This window comes from Neovison vison, chromosome 14 (assembly GCF_020171115.1).
Source record: "Neovison vison isolate M4711 chromosome 14, ASM_NN_V1, whole genome shotgun sequence".
Lineage (NCBI taxonomy): Eukaryota > Metazoa > Chordata > Mammalia > Carnivora > Mustelidae > Neogale > Neogale vison.
This window is the reverse complement of record NC_058104.1, coordinates 3,758,501-3,777,421: the sequence shown is the minus strand read 5'-3', so window position 1 is coordinate 3,777,421 and position 18,921 is coordinate 3,758,501. Positions and strand designations below refer to the sequence as shown.

Below are 18,921 nucleotides of genomic sequence, written 5' to 3'. Positions count from 1 at the left end.
ATATTCATACACTCTTCTCAAGGAAAACTCCTCTCTCTAATCGGCATGTGCTCTTTCCCCATGAAAAGGTCACCTGTTTAGTGACCTCGAAAACCCAAGTCTGTGGCTGGTAAAAGATCGTGCTTATCGGAGTGCGCTCCCTTCCCCCGCCCCACGTCACACCCTGGGTCCCGACTCTGGGTTTCAGAGAGAGGGGGACGCTGCTTCCGTTTGCAGGAGACCCGCAAGCTGCTCGCAGCATGTTGTTTAGGTGCTGACGCTCAGCCCTGCAGAGGATCCGTGTGCCTTTCAGCAAAGGTCCGCTGGGGTGGGAAGTGGGCTCCACCACACCAAGGACCCCCACAGCCAGACACAGATAGTCGGTTCACAGGAGGGGCATGCGGTCCTAACTCCCAGCAGCTGGTCCTAAACCAGCGACAAAATAGAATGTAAATTTTGCCCCTCCCGTCTCTCTCCTTTTTTTCAGGATGTAAACTTGAGCCAGTGAGTTACATGGAAACACTCTTTTCTTGAGAAACGACCTCCTAGTCCTGAAATTAGGCAGTGCAGATTTTATTCGAGCCCCCCCCCCCCCCGGCCAGGGCAGGGAGCGTTATGTGTCTGAATAATGCGTGTATTAATGAGTATGTTTTTTTGAACGACTTCAACTTGTTCTGATCAGGATCCAGTCACGTGCTTTGAGGTGAAGGTGAACGAGAGCACGTTTTAAAAATGTGGAAAATGAAGTCCTTTTATTCCAAACTCTTTATCAACAGTTTGTGCCAACGGTGTCGCTAGGTGGACAGACGACAGACGCAGAGCTCACCTGCAGGCAGAGGCTCTGCTCTGTGTCCCCCACCCCATCTTTCTGCCGGGCTGAGCTGTCTGGTTGCCACGTGCTTATTCTGACCGGGTTTCTTGAGTCTTTGCCTGTGTAGCTAGATGGCTCTTTCCACCTCGTGTGTACGACCGTGGGGAGCCAAGCAGGTGCCCTAAAATTTCAACGTTTGCATCTCTTCTTTCAGGGAGATGACAGTCTATCTGCAATTACCTTTGACTCTGACTTTGAGACGGTGAGTGCGACCGGGGAGCAGCCGCTGATCCCCGCGCTGGCTGTCTTGCCATTACTCAGGTTACCCAAATGCGTGCACTAGGTCATTCCCCCCGAGTGTTGACTTTAGAGCTGGAACACAAACCGCACGTGCTCCTCAGCACCTGAAGAGTTTTGAGCCCTTAGTTGGATGTAAACCACTGTGGTTATAGTTTTAAGACTTGTATGCAGATGTTAGTCCCTAATGGCGTATATTTGAGGCAGATGGTAAGCTCCTCTCCTGGGTCTGGTTTTGGCTACAACCCCTCGGCCCCCAGTCCTGACCTGTAAGGGGAGGGTGAGGGCTCTGGGAGGAAAGAGACCTTTTGGCAGCCATCCTGGTGCTGCATGATGTCGTGGCCGGATGGCCCCCGGCTGCCGGAGCTAGCCTGAAGGGAGAGTGGACAGCATGTCAGTCATCCCTCAGCACAGAGCCCTGAGGGCACGTGGCCCCAGCAGATCCCCCTTGCACTGCAGCTCTGTAGACTCAGGGGGAGCCTCTCAGGCCCCCTGTCTGCCACGAGAGACCCCTGCAGCATGGGCACATAAGTAGTGGGTAGGAGAACCCAGTTGGTGCCCAGTTCCGGGCCTGGCATCAGGGTTGTCCCGGGAGACGGGATGCCGACAGGGTCACTCCTCTGCTGGACCAGCCCTCCCCAGGTGGCCTTGCAGGTGCCTTGTTCACAAGCGTTTCTTCTTGCCAAATCCGCCCTCATTGACAGTCACAGCCTGACGCTCCAGGCGCTGGCATGAGGACAGTAGAGTGGTCGAAGATACGCCGTTTGTGGGGTGTGTTCAGCCTGTGCCTATGTAGTGTTGCCAGGGCCCCTGGGGACCTAGCTTGGCTGGAGTGCGGCTCTGATCACGTGTCCTGGGGTCGCCCCGCTGTGCCATGGGCTTTTTCCTTGGCTCAGACTGTGCTCATGTCTCTGCTGAGTTCAGCTCCTCTATCACTGCCCCTGCACCTACTCCAACCCCTCCTGAACACGCCTGCGCTTCACCACTGGGGCCTCGGGGCTGCTCTAGAAGGCTCAGCGTGCTTTACCTCATTTCCTCTTTCTTTCAGAAAACAAAAAGGAAAAGTTTCCACAAACCTCCACCCACATCACCAAGTAAGTATGTCCAGGCCCCTCATCCCTCAGATTTCTGCAGTTGAACTTGGAAAATGGTTTTCAGAAGCTGTCCTTCCCCGGCGTCTTGGGAGAAGGATCGCGAATGCCTTCTCCAAACACTCGGGGTCATTGAAATGCGACGCTTCCGCTGCTTGGCTCCGTTTTGTGTTGGGGTCTTACAAGCTGGCACTCTTGGGGTTCCCGCTTTCCCCCATGGCCCCAGTGCTCCCTGTGGGAGGAGGCCCAGCGAGGGGCTGAGGCTCCTATTCGTGGTCTCCAGAGCCCCCAGCAGATGCCATGTTTCCAGCCTCTTGTGCTCCTTCCCTACCCTCTGAACCTGCTTGTGTCTTTGGAACGCTGCCGTGGCCAGAGAGCCTTGTCCCCTCGGGATCGGCTCCTGCGTGAAAGCTGCTGTCGGCACACTGGGCTGAGCAGGTGCCGTGGTTTCCTGTGCGTTCACCCTGGCTGCGCCAGCCTGGTGGCTCTGTGCTCCCCGTCCTCGGCAGGGGCGGCAACTCTGTCTGGGAGACAGCGTCCTTGGCTGTGGGCAAGCAGGTGGCTGCCCGTCGGGTACAAGGTGGCAGGGGTGGGCTCTTCTTTGCCCGGGCAGCTGAACTGAAGTTTGGGCGCCTTCTGAACAACAGACAGTTACTTCTCACAGCCCTGGAGGCTGGACATCCCAGACTGGGGTGGCAGCACAGTCAGGTTCTGGTGAGGCCTCTTCTGGACTATGGACAGCTGCTGCCGGGTTATAGCTACCATGGGTGAAGGGGCAAGGGAGCTCAGTGGGGTCCCTTTTATGGGGGCTCTCATCCCATCATGAGGGCCCACGTCATGAGCTAGTCCTCTCCCGCAGGCCTCACCCCCTCACGCGGTCACAGCAGGGGTTAGGTTTCAGCGGAGAACTTGTGGGGGCACAAGTGTTCAGTCCGTGACGCGTGGTCTTTGTCCAGATGACCAGCCAGCCTCTTCCTCTCCGCTGTTAGGACATTGCTCTAGAGCACAGTGAACCACAGGTGAATTTTACGCTTAGGAGTGTCTTCAGGACAAAGTTTAAATCCTGGATTGGCTTCCTTTTGCTCGCCAAAAACCTGAGGCAGTCCCAGACTTTATTACACACATATCTGTGTTCCTTACATGCGTGTGCACTTCAAACACCGTGTCACGTGTATGATAAAATGCTAACGGACTTTCATGTTAGCCCAAGGGAAACATTTGAAAGATAATTCCTGCCAAGGAAAGAAAGTGTATTTTCTATTACAAAGAAATATAAACATTAGAGAGAAATTGTCATTGAGTTTGGATTTTTGATGATCTTGCTTTCCTTCCGTGGAGGAGCCCGACAATTGATATAAAGTGAAAGTGGGGTGTTTGTGTTTTAAACCTTCTTGTTTTAAAACCATTTTGTTTTAAGTCCTCGTGGCTATGAGGTGCCGAAGGTAAATATCACAGCATCTCTCATCATTCTCACTGAAGGTCAGCATTTCAAGTGTTTAAAATTATAATTAGAAAATCGTTTTTATCTTGATTTCTGTAAATGTCAGAATTGTGTTTCATGTTAAATTACACCGGTGAGGGGCGCCTGGGTGGCTCAGTTGGTTAAGCGACTGCCTTCGGCTCAGGTCATGGTCCCGGAGTCCCGGGATCGAGTCCCACATCGGGCTCCCAGCTCCATGGGGAGTCTGCTTCTCCCTCTGACCTTCTCCCCTCTCATGCTCTCTCTCTCTCACTCTCTCTCTCAAATAAATTAAAAAAAAAAAAAAAAAAATTACACCGGTGAGAACCCCCAGATCACCATTGGAGGGGGCTGCTGAGCCTCAGCGGCCCTGTGGCTCCTGTGCTTTCTCTTGGCGTCTGGCGGGGAGTCTGGTCCTGCACTGATCACTGATCCAGGCTGCCCTGCTCCCCGCTGACCTGCGTGTCCTGATCCCAAGCTCTGGCGCCTCTCTCCGTGGGCCAGCACTGCCTCTCACGCTGCTTGGCCAAACCTCAGGCCCAAGGCCCGTTCCCCTCACAGCCTTCAGAAAGCCTGTTCAGCAGGTGTGCTTTTGTCTGAATTCCTGGGCCATGACAGCAGCGACTGCATATCCTGTTAACGTCACAAGCATGTCTCTGTAATGTCCAGGCCCGCTCCACGTGGGTCTGTAGCTTCCGGAGCACGGGGGCTGGGTGATGAGGGCTCTGCTCGCCAGTGTGCTCCTCCACCCGAGTTTCCTTCTGCCTTTCCTGCTTTGGTCTGTGTGCGTGCACATTTCCTGAGGAATTCTTACTATTTGTTGATGAATCACATGCATTTAGGAGGGAAATGTTGCTTGGACAGCTGTTTACCTGATTGCTGATTTACTTTATAAGTGAGCACTTAAATGGACAATTTTGGAAGGCCATCAGCTGTCCTGGTGAGCGAAAATGTGTCCAGGTCAAATGGGTCTTTGTTCTCCTGTTCTAAATCATAATGAGATGAAATTCCAGATGAAAAAATAGCTTCAAAACATTTTCCTTATTTTGATAACAAAGTAAAAAATGCCCTGGAAAGGTAATTTTCTTCTCATTTCTTCCACATTTTTTAATATATTAAGTTCTTGATATTATTGCTTGTGGAAGCAAAATGGAAAATTTTTTACAACGTCGAGTATAAAGGACACAAAATTGTATGTTCCCTAAACTGTGGCTATGCCGAGCTACACACGCATTGGAAAACATCCAATATTGCCAGAATTATAGATTTGTGTTTATAGACAAATTTCCTGTTATGTTATGTCTTTATAATGAAATTTTAAAAGGAAATGTAAATATATCTACACATCATAACTGTGTTTTTTACTTTTGCCAGAATATTCTTGCGACTATTCTGTGGTCTGGTTATTGTCTGAGACACTTGCGTTGGGGGGACAGCATTGATCTCTTGCACCTCTGAAACCATGTGTTGACTTTCTAGAGTCACCTTATCACTCTAAGCCGAGAAAAGTGGCGTCTTGGAGATCTTTGAGGACAGCGGCAAGCATGCCTCTTGGTAACAGAATGTCCTTAACCCCACAGAGACTGTGGCTGGGAAGCTCAAAGCCAGGTACGTGGTCGCTCTGACAGAGACCTTTCCCACTCCACAGGAGAGAGTTAGGAATCGAGGGTGGTGATTTAAGCTACAGTTTGTGATTTGACTTCCTTGAATGACATTGTTTTTAATCTTCTCGAAGACACTGAGCCTCGTAACCTTTACGAACCGGTCAGTGTGGTTTCTGACGGTCTGGATGTGTGACACTGTATGTCTTTGAGTCTTAGGAGGCCTCGGCCCGGCCAGCCTGGCCTGTTGGAGCCAGCTCCTGCCAGCCTGCACGAGCCTCTTTTTCCATTTTAGGAATTTTGGGAGCTGGTCGATGTCACCCTGGCAGCTTAGATTGGATGTGGTGGGAATATTTATACCAGGGAACTAAGCAGATGCTACAGACCTGGGCTTTCTTTGTCTCTTAAGATCTGCTTATTGAACACTTAGCAGAAAGGCACCGATAGCCACTATCTGATGGCCACCTTTAGATGTCTTCCGCCCAGGAAGATTGATGATTAGAGGCAAAATCTCCTGTCATGTTTGTGTGTACCTGTCATATTAAATCCATGCACGTTCAAACCAGGAAGTCTGACCCAGCCCCTGAAGTCAGACGTGACCTTGGAGCATGCATGGACCACCCCCCCCAGCAGCACACCCGACTATGTGACAGAAGCTTTGAGAATGAAGAGGTCAGATCTCAGGCGTTCTGCCAGCAATGGTGAGCCCAGTGATGCTGGTGAGGCCCCAAGTGAGGGAAAGCAGGAGGGAGAGCGCGGGATCTGCTTGGACACAGTGAGATTTGGGGCTTCCTGTGCTGGATCCCTGCGAGATCACGGAGAGAGGACGGGGTCCTGCAAATCCACTCTGTCCTCCCAGAAAGTAGCTTTGCTCATGTGGACAGAGACATCTTCCAGGGCTCCAGTAGGGCCCGTCTCCCTAAACTTAGAGTCTTAATGAAATCTATTGGACACACAACCTTAGAAATAACAATTGCAAATAAGGAAAAGCCCACATCTCACCAGAAAAGCTGCATCTGTTGTCCTGTCTCTGTCTTCCTGCCTGGCCTTTACCCACGTTTCCTGCACGGCTCGCACAGCTCCCCTCGAGGGCCTCTGCACTTGTCACTGTGACCGCGAGCTGACCCCCAGCCCGCGCTGGCTGGCTCCGAGTTCTACTTTAGGCTTCGGTGGTGTGGAGTCTCCGTATATCGGGTATCACATCGGAACCAGAATGTGCCTCCCTGCTTCGACATGGGAGGGGGTATTAGTCTTTTCGTTTTGTTTGCTCTTTAAAACCTGAATGTACCGCTTCTCCTTTTGGCCCCTTCTTTCCTTTTCTTGCAAGTAAGCCCTGTGTTCACACCTTTCCACTTCCTTCTGCTTTACTTTTCTGCATTGCTATCAGTTTTGGTCTCCTTACTTTCAGGGGAGGTATTATGGTCAGGCTATAAAACATGCAAGTATTTTTGCTCTTTTATTTTTTTTTTAATCCTCCTTTTTTTAAAAGGGTAATTTTACCAACTTCTTGGTTTTCCTTAAGGTGCAGCCAGGAATTCTTTCTGCTGTTGGGATGATCTTTTCAGACATTTGCGTGTCGCCCTCCAGGTCACGTTCCCGGGACCCCGGTCTACAGAGAGAAGGAAGACATGTACGACGAGATCATTGAGCTGAAGAAGGTAGTGTTTCTGACTGTCCCTTGCTGGTTTGGGACAGCGAGAGCCTTCTACAAGGACGGGTGGGAAGGCCTGGGTCGGGGCTGATGTGTCTGTGCGGAAAGAACGTGAGCTTTGGAGGGACACCCGAGTTCGAAGCCTGGCCCTGTGCCTTGGAAGCCGGGTGGCCCACCTTGAGCCAGCTGCGGGAGAGGCCTCCCCAGTGCGTCAGCGCCGTCTCTGCTCTGCTCCCACAGCATGGCAGGGAGGCAGGGGAAACACGGGCTTGGCCTCACAGTCCCTCGGTATAGAGGTTTGGCATCGGGTAAGGTCGCTGGTGTCATTGTTATCAGTAGCCTCCTATGTGTGTGTGTGTGTGTGTGTGTGTGTGTGTCTTCCGTGTGAACTGAATGTTCCACGTGCCCTCACTCTGTGGATCTCCATAGGAGTCTGTGAGGGAGTTCATGGCTCTTACCTGGTGATGACCTTGAGACTCAGACAAGGTAGTCGTCCATCCAAGGTCAACCAGTAGCAGAATGAAGACTTCCACTGAGGCTGTCTGCCTCCCGAGGCCAAGGCTGCTTTTCCCACCGCGTGCTATCTCCCAGTCCCTGATGTGTGAAGTGCACAGAGCTGAATCACTGTCATCCTCGTCACCGTCACCATAACCACGACTGCCATGCTGTGCTTTAGTGCCCATATGCGTTCTTGGGCCCCTAGAGAAGAGGCCAGGATTCGCTCCCTTCCATAACATCAGTCTGGGGCCCACAGCCTGTCTGGGCACCAGAGCTTAAACAGGGTGTGGGCAGGAAGCACGTCCAGGGCCCGGCCATGGCGACGGGCCTGCGAGCTAGCCCTGCCTGAGGAGCGCCTGGTCTAGGCCACTGTGTATAAGACACAGTCCTTCTGTGTCGGTCCAGAAGAGATGCTCTGATTTCAGGTAGAACCAAGAGACTGTGCCCCACTGGAGTGCACAGCAGTGAAGGTGCCTCCCACGCGCCACGTTCTCAGGGCAGGGGTTGGACAGGTATTGGGCAGGTATCATGGGGAGAACCCCAGTTTTGAAGTCTGAATAATCACTGTGGTAGAACTCTTGAATCTTTGTGGGGCTGGAGGTGGGTCTCTGGGTAAAATTATGCTGACTTTATTCAGACTTCACCGTCACAGGCTTCTGGAAAAAATCAGCTCAGGCTTTTAGACGCAGGGAGAAGAGAGTCTACTTCTTTGACACTGTGGCTCTGGGGTCTGGAGCATCAGTCATTTTTCTATGGCAAGTGATGCCTCAGGTTCCTGTTGAAAATGGGGACCATAGAGGTATAGTCTCACGGGGCTGCTGTGAGAGCTCAGCAGAGTACCGGTGTGAGTGCTTGCTCGGCGAGGGGCCGCCGTGTAGACCACCCCAGGGAGCCTGACACTCAGTGAGGAGCAGGGTGGAGACTGTCCTGAGCAGTAGCAGAGGTGGCACCGAGAGTCCCCTGACCCTGCACCGGTCTCCCCCACCTGTCCGCACAGTATCAAAACCAGGACATGGACACGGGCGCCACGTACGTTTCAGTTCCGCGCCATGTTGCCATGTGTGTGTGGTCATGTACCTGCCACACGTCAGCAAATGTGCTGCCCCAGGCTATTCCTTGAGCTGTCCCTTTGTGGTCATACCTGTCTCCCTCCCCTCTCACCATTCCTAACTCCCGGTGACCATGACTTGTCCCCATTGCTATAATCTTGGTGTCCTGATGATGCTCTATACGTGCAATCATACCATCCAGGACCCCTGGAGACTGGCATTTTCCGCGGAGCATCCTGCCCTGGGAACCTTCCAGGGCGGCCCGTACCATGGCTCCTTCTGCTCAGCCCTGGTCCAGCTGCGTCCTGCCAAGTGTGATATTATTGTACTTTTCTCTTGTGCTAATTCCCTGAAGACCCTTTGGCCCACGATTATTTGGAATCATGTCGTTGAGTGTCTGAGAGTTTAGATTTCCGTGTTGTTTTTGTTGCCGACTTGTAGTGGACTCGTTGTGGCCACAGAACTCACCCCATGTAGTTTTGTTTCCTGGAAGTGTGTCCAGGTTGGCCACATGGCCCAGGGAGTGCCCGCCCTCGCATCTGTGCCACAGTTGTGGGAAGACGGTGTGCACGTTGCTGGCAGCGTGGTGTGTGGGCCGTCAGCCTCTGTGGGGCGCCGGGCGTGCTCCCTGGCACCCCTGCTGGCTTTCTATGCAGCTGCTTGCTCGTCGCTCGTCGCTCGTCGCTCAGGGAAGGGTGTTGAAGGCCACACTCGGCTCGTCGCTCAGGGAAGGGTGTTGAAGGCCACACTCGGCTCGTGGGTCTGGCTTCCCCTCCAGTTTCATCACTTCCCCTCCAGTGTGTGCCTTTAAGGGTCACTGTGTCCCATTGATCCTGATAGTCGCTACATGACATCCGCCTCTGCTCTCTGATGTCTGCTTGACTGGCACTAACGGACCTACTCCTGCTTTCTTTGGTTAATGTTTCAGTGGTGTCTCTCTTTCCATCCTTCTACTTCCACCTCCTTTCTTGCCACATTAAAATCAGCTTTTTGTAGACAACACATGGTTGGTCTTAATCTACATTGCCAGTTTCTGTCTTCCGGGTGGTTTGTTTAGATCACTTACATTTAATGTAATTTTTGGTATGTTAGGATTTAAGTCTTGCATTTTGTTTTGCGTGCGTGTGTGTGTATGTGTGTGGCCTCATTACCCCTGGACAGGGAAGTCCTGACCCTCCCCCACTCCTCCCCTGACCACCCCCCCCAGCAAGGAGGGGGCAGGGAGCCTTGCTACAGCCTGGCAGGGGTGGTGGGGGTCAGGGCTGGGCTCCGCACTTAGCTGTCACTGACAGGGATGGGGCCATTTTCCGTTCTGCAGGGTCTGCCCAAGGTGGAGCCATTATTGTCCATAAGTTTTCTGCCCTTTCCTGCTGGGGAGAGGAGGCTCTCCTGTCTGTGCCCTTGGGCTTGTCCGGGCTTTGCCTTTCCCCCATACTCCAGTGAGTGAGTATGAGGCATAAGGGGGGACTCTGAGGTCATCTCCTGGTTCCTGAACTAGTCTGCTTCTTCTCCCCACCCTTCTGAGCCTCCTCATGTTTGCCTCCTATACACCGTCCAAGGTTTCTCAGGGTACAAAGCAGGAGGGAACAGAGAGTGTACCCTCTATTTTCAGAAGCGAATTCCCATGATATGATTTCTTCTCCTTTTCAACAGCTATGCATGAACTGACTTATTCATTAAACCCTCACCGAGTGCCAGGGACCTCTCGTGCCCCAGAGCGCTACTGGCCTACCGCAGGTGTGTGGCCGACCTGCCAGGCCTCCCTCTGTGGGTGCATGCTTTGAGTCAGCTGGCCGGTGGTGGTTTTGTTCAGATGCTGTCCCCCTTCCTGCACACCATGAGTGCCCAGAATGGAGAAGGGTGTTCCCAGGAGAGCTGGCCAGTTCGGCTACGGGCCGATGCTGGCAGCTGGTTGACTGCACTGGCTAACGGCATGGGCACTGCCTATTGTGGCTTGTGAGCACTGCTGAACCTTACGCTCTCTGGGCTCTGGGGTTCCACGGCCTGGGAGAGAGCTTTTTCAGTGAGGACAAGGAAGACAAAACTGAGAAATAACCTGCCATTGCCATTTCCTAAAAGAGTGATGTAAGTCCTGAGTAGAAAGCGGGAGAGAATTCCAAGTACACGGCAGCTGTGAGATCGAATCAACTCAGTTTAGCGGGAAATGGGCTGCATGGTCTTTTCTCCTCAGATCACCCCAGATGGGTGAAAACCCGTGGGGCCTTTGCTCTGACCCCCTGAGCCCCAGCAGAGGACAAGGGTGTTAAGAAGATGGTAGTTAGCCTTTGACGAGTTTTAGCGACACACACTGTGACAGACGCAGGGCTCCTTGCCCTGACATTCAGCCATCCTTCCCCTCCGTGATGCACACAGCACCCTGACTAGGCACCGGGCCGCTTTGCAAGATCTGTTCCGACGGGCATTTGACCAGGCCGTTCGTGTGCACGTGTGTGTGCCCGGGTGTACGTGTGTGTGGTTCTGTCTCCCTTCAGTCACTGCACATGCAGAAAAGTGATGTGGATCTCATGAGAACAAAGCTTCGGCGCCTAGAAGAGGAAAATAGCAGAAAGGACCGGCAGATAGAGCAGCTTTTGGACCCCTCCCGAGTAAGTGGTGGCCCCCCATGTGGCAGCGCCCGGCCGCGGGCTGGGAAGGCGCAGGCTCCATGCCTCAGGCTGTTGGGGGGAGAGGCTGCGCAGCCCGTGTCCTCATCTCTCCATCTGCTTACCGCAGGGCCCCGATTTTGTTCGGACTCTGGCAGAGAAAAGGCCTGATACTGGCTGGGTGAGTACGATCGCCCGCAGGACAGATGACCTTCCCACTGAAATCTGAATTTGAAATCGCCCCATGGGTGAGGGCTGCCTTTTTCTCACGTAGAGAGGAGTGACAGAGCATGAGGGCCCAGAATTCCCTAAACCAGCCTCCACGGAGCCGGAGAACTGCGGATGCTTTTGGGGGATGCGAGGGGAGGCCGAGCGGGCTCCGCGCAGGGCAGTAGGACCATTGTAGGAACCGCGGTCACAATGGGGGCATCCCTGCCATACCTGAGACACACATCGGGCTCGAGTAGTGATGCTGAGTGAACACGGCAACTAAGTGGGAACAGACTAAACCCTTAGGGCACACACGCCACCGTGGCCATGGGGCACACAGCCCAGAGCGGGCAGAGTGGAACGTGGTGACAGGCAGCAGTGTCGTTCTGTGACCAGTGCTGTGCTGGGAAGCCACTGCAGGTGGACAGAGCCGCACCCCCATATCTCTCCTGAGTCGGGGAGCATGCTTTTCTTAGAAAGGGGAAACGCGGAAAGGAAACGGGAAGGCAGACAATTCTGAGATTACTGAACACAGGGAGTTCAGTTACATTAGTGACGTGATTATCAGGTTTGGTGACCTAAAATTTGTAACAGCCCCCCCACCCAAGACGACAGCGGGAGCTGGATCAGTAGTAGGGGGAGTGGGGCAGACAAGAATCTGCCCCGAGCACACAGAGGGCCAGTGCTGGCCCGGACGGAGAGCAAGCAGCCGGCGCTGCGTGAGAGGCTGAAGCCTGGCTCTGCCCCGCGGAGAGCACACAGGAAATGCTCTCAGGGCCTAGAACAGACGCAGGCGTTTCCACAAGAAAATCATTCTTAGGTGAGCAGCAGCTCCTAGACCTTGTATGGTCATATGTAATCTCAGTGGATTTTTTTGTGATAGGGACTCAGTCCCCATTTTTTTAAATGCTGAAACTGAGGTTAAGAGATTGGCCCAGATCAGGTTCGTAGAGAATCCACAGGCCCCGCGCAGCCAGCAGCATCTGCCTAGGTCCCCACTGCTACCCTGCGGTGCGTACTTGAGTGAGGACATTTGCTCCAACTACCACAAGTAAGACTATTGGAACCAGTGTCAGCAGGACTGAGACCGCGCAGGCATGCTTCGAGATGGACACTGCGTTTTCAGTTGGCAGGACTGAGCTGAGGAATGGTCTGTGAGGTCGTGCCTGCCATTTGTCCAGGCTGTGTCTTTTTGAGCTGTGTCTGCAGGAAAAAAAAAAACAGAATAAAAACAAAAAGCCTTTCATGTAAGGATTTTTATAGTTGCCCATTAAACCAGAAACCATTAAAATCAGAATAATGCCTCATTAAAACATCTTCAGAAAAAAAATATTTTTTAAAGATTTTATGTATTTATTTGACAGTGAGAGAGATCCCAAGTAGGCAGAGAGGCAGGCAGGGGCCAGGTGGTGGGGAGGGAGGGAAGCAGGCTCCCTGCCAAGCAGAGAGCCCGATGCGGGGCTTGATCCCAGGACCCTGAGATCATGACCAGAGCTGAAGGCAGAGGCTTTAACCCACTGAGCCACCCAGGCGCCCCTAAATAAATAAAATATTTAAATTAAAAAAGAACATAAAACAGTACAGCTATGTTCAACAATGTCTATGTGATTAATTTAGATGAGAATTTGGAGTTACATAAATAATGTACTTGTAGAGGAAGGACTTTTTGCATTTTTATTCGATGTTGTGAGTTTTTTTTTTTTTCTTAAGATTTTATTGATTTTAATCGCTTCTCGGCCTTTTGGCTAAGATCAAGTGAAGATTTTATTGATTTTATTTAGAATGTGTGTGAGCACGGGACAGGAAGAGGCAGAGAGAGAATCCCAAGCAGACTGTGCACTGGGCACAGAGCCTGATGCAGGGCTCGATCTCATGACCCTGATATCGTGACCTGAACCAAAACCAAGTCAGAAGCTCAACAAACTGAGCCATCTAACACCCTGCTGTGGGTTGTTTTTTTTATTTTTTATTTTTTTAAAAGATTATTTATTGTTTATTTGACAGAGAGAGATCACAAGTAGGTAGAGAAGCAGGCAGAGAGAGAGAGAGGGGGAAGCAGTCTCCCTGCTGAGCAGAGAGCCTGATGTGGGACTTGATCCCAGGACCCTGAGACCATGACCTGAGCCGAAGGCAGAGGCTTAACACATTGAGACACCCAGGCGCCCCTTTTTTAAAAAATTATTAAAGTTGATTAAAAGTAGAAATTCTAGGGGTGTCTGGGTGCCTCAGTTGTTGGGCTTCTGCCTTTGGCTCGGGTTGTGGTCCCAGGCTCCTGGGCTCAAGCTCCACATCAAGCTCCCTGCTGGGCGGGAAGCCTGCTTCTCCCTCTCACACTCCCCCTGCTTGTGTTTGCACTCTCCTTGCCTCTCTCCATCAAATAAATAAATAAAATCTTTAAAAAAAAAAAAAGGTAGAAATTCTAGATCCTCGGGAATGGACTGTTCCCACTTTCACATCCGCTGCCAAATTGCCCTTCAGAGTCACTGCGTCTTGTGATTGGACACTGTGCTGGTCACCGTCTCCCCTCAAGAGACATTTGCACACGTGCATGAGGAGGGCTGGATGTCTACTGAAGGTTTGTTTGTATTAACAGCTTGAATATCCATCAGTAGAGGGATGGATGTCTACACCACATGATCACACCGTGTAAGAATCACCGAGATCTGTAGGCACAAGAGGGGTAGACACCAAGACCCTTCATGGTAGGAAAATGACAAGTTGCAGACTGTGTGCGGTAGGGTGCCGTTTCCACAAACACAGCAGAACATCTTACGGTCGAGGGGTTCACATCCATATAATGAGGTCTAGAGAACTCGCATTCAGTGGAGGACAATATTTAGTTGAGAGAGTTAAGGTCAAGGAGCATAGTTCCCTCTATAGTGTTTTAATTTTTTTTTATAAAAAGATGTATTCATGTATTACTAATATAATGTAAAATCAGCTCAAAATCCAATTAAACAGTTGTTTGATGGTTCAAGAAGAAAGAAAGGGTTAGTCTTCCAGAAACATAAGGGTGCTATCTCCCAGAGTGATATGTTAATAGAGAGAAGGAAAGAATGAGGTGGACGAGGAGGTCTTTCATTCCCCGGAGGGAGGGGAGGGGAACGCTGCCCAGCAGAGGCTCACTTCCAAGGGAACACTGTGGACACAGTTGCCCAGGACAGGTAGGATGGGATCTTTGTGTCTAGTGCTGGCAGTGGCTTCCTCCAAAATGCGTACCATCCCGTCAGTTCCTGGAAATGTGGAATGTAGCCAAAGGGAGGGCTCTGCCCCTGCAGGCACATCTCCCAGCCCTGCCCTGCCCTTGCCACCACACCCAGAGCCAGTGGGACAGCCGGCCCCTCTCTCCGCTGCACCTAGACTCTACGAAAGAGAGCAGCGATCAAGGGGGAGAGGGTGTCCAGATGCTGCCAGGTCAGCTGGCAGCCTGGGGACAGGGCAATCTGAGTGTCCAGCGGGACAGGGAGGTCATGGACACGGAAGCAGTCAACTTGATGTGCTGGTGTTCCATCGGCAGGTCGTTAATGGGTTAAAGCAGAGGATTCTCAAGCTGGAGCAGCAGTGCAAGGAGAAGGACAACACGATCAAGTACGGACACGCTGGTGGGTGGCCGGGGGTGGCAGGCTCTGGAGGGTCCCCGAGGCCTCGCCCCACCGAAGGCTGGCTGGAGCCAGCACATGTGCCCCTCGCCTTGCCTCGTCTCCCGTACCAGGGTTTGCTTTGTCTGCCCAGACTGCAGCTTCAGCCCCCCACCCCGCCACCCTCTGCCCTATGCCGTTGTCCCAGCTTCCTCCCTGCACCAAAAGATGAAGGTATTAGCCACCTCTTCCAAATGTCACTGGGAATGGGACCAGCCCCTCTTCCAAATGTCACTGGGAATGGGACCAGCCCTTCATCTCTTTTCCTGTCCCTTGTGCATTTGGAAACTGCTTTCTCTCCTCCGTCTTCTGTGGGTCACTTGATGGTGTGTGCTGGGTCTGTGGTCTCAATGCCAGCCCTCGGTGCTGGGACACCAGCCGCCGGCCCATTCCCATGGCGCCCTGGTGCTCCTTGGGGTCGGCCGCACACACTCCCCCGCCCCGTAATACAACACAGAGGGAAGTCCTCTGTTGCCCCAGTCTCCCCTGTGTACAACAGCTTCCCTTCCTGTGTTTCTTGCTGAAATTGTCAACTGTGAACGTTTGGATTATTTGCTGATTTCTCCTGTTGCAGAATCCTGAACTCTAACTGTACTTTCATTTGTCTGCTGGAGCTTTTTATCTGAAGTCTCTGGGCTGCTGAGGTGGGGGAGAAGGGGCTGGTGCTGTGGGAAAGAAGTGATGCTCCCTCCTTACAAAGCACTCTTTCCCCCGCCCCCCGAGGCAGCTGTTCTCACCCCGAGACTGGGTCCTTCACAGTCACTTCGCCTCTTCCCAGAAGGCCTCCTGCTTAGGAAGGAATAGCTTTAGAGAGTCTGTTACCACACCTGGAGGTGGTGGGTCCTGAGGGGTGAGGATCCTCCCGTGGGTCTCCATGCGAGTCTGCGAGGCTCCCCACCCTGCCCACAGCTCTCGCAAAGCCATCCCCGGTTGACGTTCCCGGAAGCCCTTGGTCTGCCCCTGGGGCTGCCGGCACTGCCGCGCTAACTCTGAACTTGGCTTTCTAGCAAACTGCAGACTGATATGAAGACCACTAATTTGGAAGAGATGAGGATTGCCATGGAGACTTACTACGAGGAGGTGCGTGGCCTTCTCCAGGGTGGGGCGGGGGTAGTCCCGCTTCACCCGGGGACCCTTAGCTTGCACGTGAGTCCCAGGAACTCAGTGTTACTTCCAGCCACTAGGCGGAAATCAGGAATCTGGTTTCAGCTTGTTTTGGGGGAAAGGTCTATATGCTCATTTGTATCGTAATGTACTTTAATTTGGTATTTACAGATCCACCGTCTCCAGACTCTCTTGGCAAGCTCCGAACCCATAGGAAAGAAGTACGATCATGTCCGCGAGAGCCGTGTTTTGTGTTTGGTTCTAGGAGTAGCACAGACATTGTGTGGGAGCCCGCAGTGCCCTCCTCTTTGGACCTCGCACCTGTGTGGTGTCTTAGTGGATGTGTTTCTGCTTGGGACCATTACCCATGTCCCCTCCTAGTGGCCACGTGCTGGCACATTCACCTCTCCACGCGCCCAGTCCCTAGCTCCAGCTACGGAACGGTTTCCGCACGCAGTTAACGCTGTTGTCGAAAGCAGGCCTTCCTTGCCCAGAACCTTTAATACCAAGTACAAAGAATACAAGTTCACTTCCCCAGAGGAGTTTCTTAGTAGAGGCATGGGGGTTTCCATATCTCAAAGATTCCCTTATCATAGATTTGGCCATGTCACCGGCCTCAGCGCTGAGCTACGAACGAGTATCCAACATTCACCCTGTGTCAGGCACAGCTTCCCTATTCCCCTTCTGGGGTTGGCGAGCTTTTTCCATAAAGGACAGTTGATTCTTGCTGTCCGCAGCAGGTATGTTCTGCGAAATGTCCGCCAACACGGACCTGCTTGAATACTGAGCCGTCGCTTCCCGGGGCGGGCGTTCAGAGTAGGTTCCTAGAGCCTCGGGTCACAACATCGTCACCCGCCCTGTTTCTGCGTGTATTTCTGTTTAGAGACGCTTATTTGGTAAATACTGGATTCCCGGAGTGGCATCACGCACACACACACGTGCTTTCTTGAGATTAGGAACACGGGATAGCCTCTGAGCGTTGTGCGGGCAGAGGGGGTGGTTTTAAACCGTGAGATCACCAGCCACAGCACAAATTGGGGGAGAGTTGATGGTGGAGGTGCCGCTGGTGGAGCACTTGGGGACCACGGGGAAGGCCGGGTCCCCACCCCCATCCTACCCCACCCCCGCCAGGAGCTCGCCCCTCCGGCTGCCCTGCCCGTGTCCCTGAGCAACCTCAAAGGTACCCCAAGAGTCGATCAGGGCTTACAAATAAATTCTAGCCAGTAGCCGAATTTGCAAATGCAGAAACAGAACAGTAAGGATTGGCTGTTATGTTGGACTTCGCGGGGTAAGGGGCAGAGTCATTAAACAGGGATCTATGTAACCGGACAGAGAGCAAGTTCCCAGTCTTGAGCGATGCAGTCTGGAACAGATAACTAGTATCAAATACAGCATTTTGTTATGCAGATTTACAAATGAGAATGGGATTCGGTTTGGGGGATAGCAGTTTGCTTCCTTGGGGCTCAAAGTCCATGTTCCCTGTTCCACAGCAGACTTCAGCAGAGGCCACTCTGAGAGGGACAGGCTGTCATGTGCCCACCCCTCTTTTCAGGCATTTATAAAGCCGCTTTAGGAGCTCAAACCTAGCCCTTGGCTTTGTTATTCCTAGGCCTCCCGGAGAGAAGAAAATGGGCCTCAAAAGGCAGAAAAAAGTGAGCAGCGCCCTCCTAAGCTTGTCCCGGAGCGTCCAAGAGCTCACGGAAGAGAACCAGAGCCTGAAGGAAGACCTGGACCGCGTGCTGAGCAACTCCCCCACCATCTCCACCACGAAGGGTACGTACGAAGGGTACGGTCCCCAGAGCCACCCGAGGAGAGACCCTCCAGGAGAGGCCGCGTGGCCGGTTCTTGGAGGGAAGGTGCGGGCAGAGGCCATGGGAGCATCCTGGCCCTCCCGCTGTGTCCCCAGGCCCTAGTTCAGCTGCCACGAATGCAGATGCGCACTTCCCCAATGTAACAAGCGCCTGCTGTGTGCCAGGCGCCCTTTTAGGAAGCGGCATCAAGTCCGGAATGAAAGCAGATGTCCCTCGTGGGGGCAGCATCGTACTGGAGGGGATCGAGAGGCCAACCCATCGGTCATGGGTCGGGTGGTAGCAAGTGTCAGGGACGGTGGTGTGTGAATAGGGGCTTCGGAGACAGTGACAGCTGCCAGAGCTGGGACAGGCGAGGGACAGCCAGGCCCAGAACCAGCGTGCCCAGCATGTGGCAGCAGTGGGAGGCTGGTGGCAATGAGACAAGGCATGGGGTTGGATGCAGGACAGGGCTGTGGAGCCCAGGCCCAGGCCCCTGGGGTTTGGGCCGAGGGGAGAAGGCCAGCTTCTGTGCCGAGTGGACTGTAGGGAGACGGGGCTTCTGCGGTGTCCTCGCGGTAGCTGCTGGCAACCCGGAGCAGGGTGGCACCTTGGGGGGTAAGAGGTGGCCAGGTTCCGGATGCCTTTGGGAGATCTGGTGCAGCCTCTGAGAGAAGGGAGGAGCCAGGCTCCAGGGCTTTTATCTGAGTGCCCAAAAGGACGATGTCCTTTACTGAGGTGGAGGTGACAGAGAGGGGTGGCCATGGGGGAAGGGAATGAGTCCAGTCTGTTGCATGGAATAGCTGTCCAGGTGGGGGCAGGACATATCACTGATTCAGGGCGGAGGCTTCGGCCAGCAGAGGACCTGGGTGGGATTCAGAGCACGGGAGAGTGAGTGGAGCCGAGGCAGGCCCCGGGTGCAGCCACAGACATACTCAGCAGTGTGCAGAGGGCGAGTTGAGGGTGAGCCCAAGCACGGTTGCCAGTGGCCGGCGAGATGGCCAGCAGAGCTAGGAGCACCACAGAAGGAAATGCTGGAAGGAGGGAGGAGGGTAGAGGATAGGGCAAAGCGGATTCGTGTGACCTTGAGAAATGGGGCCAAGCCTGACGGGTAGAATCAGGACTGGATGGCCCACGAGGGAC

At 53.1% G+C, this 18,921-nt stretch overlaps 1 protein-coding gene across 4 annotated transcripts in view; it reads left to right on the top strand.

Moving 5' to 3' along the window:
* The window catches only part of IQCE (IQ motif containing E), a 46,016-nt gene that overhangs the window by 4,906 nt on the left and 22,189 nt on the right, over positions 1–18,921 (top strand). For 3 of the 4 annotated variants that reach the window (XM_044232929.1, XM_044232930.1, XM_044232932.1), the window contains exons 2-12: positions 1,005–1,052; positions 2,136–2,181; positions 5,117–5,245; positions 5,805–5,939; positions 6,826–6,896; positions 10,929–11,042; positions 11,170–11,220; positions 14,767–14,837; positions 15,895–15,967; positions 16,163–16,212; positions 17,601–17,764. In XM_044232929.1, coding sequence (XP_044088864.1) covers positions 1,005–1,052; positions 2,136–2,181; positions 5,117–5,245; positions 5,805–5,939; positions 6,826–6,896; positions 10,929–11,042; positions 11,170–11,220; positions 14,767–14,837; positions 15,895–15,967; positions 16,163–16,212; positions 17,601–17,764 — 952 coding nt within the window. The remainder of the gene's footprint in view (positions 1–1,004; positions 1,053–2,135; positions 2,182–5,116; positions 5,246–5,804; positions 5,940–6,825; positions 6,897–10,928; positions 11,043–11,169; positions 11,221–14,766; positions 14,838–15,894; positions 15,968–16,162; positions 16,213–17,600; positions 17,765–18,921) is intronic. The other variant, XM_044232931.1, reaches the window with a different exon arrangement.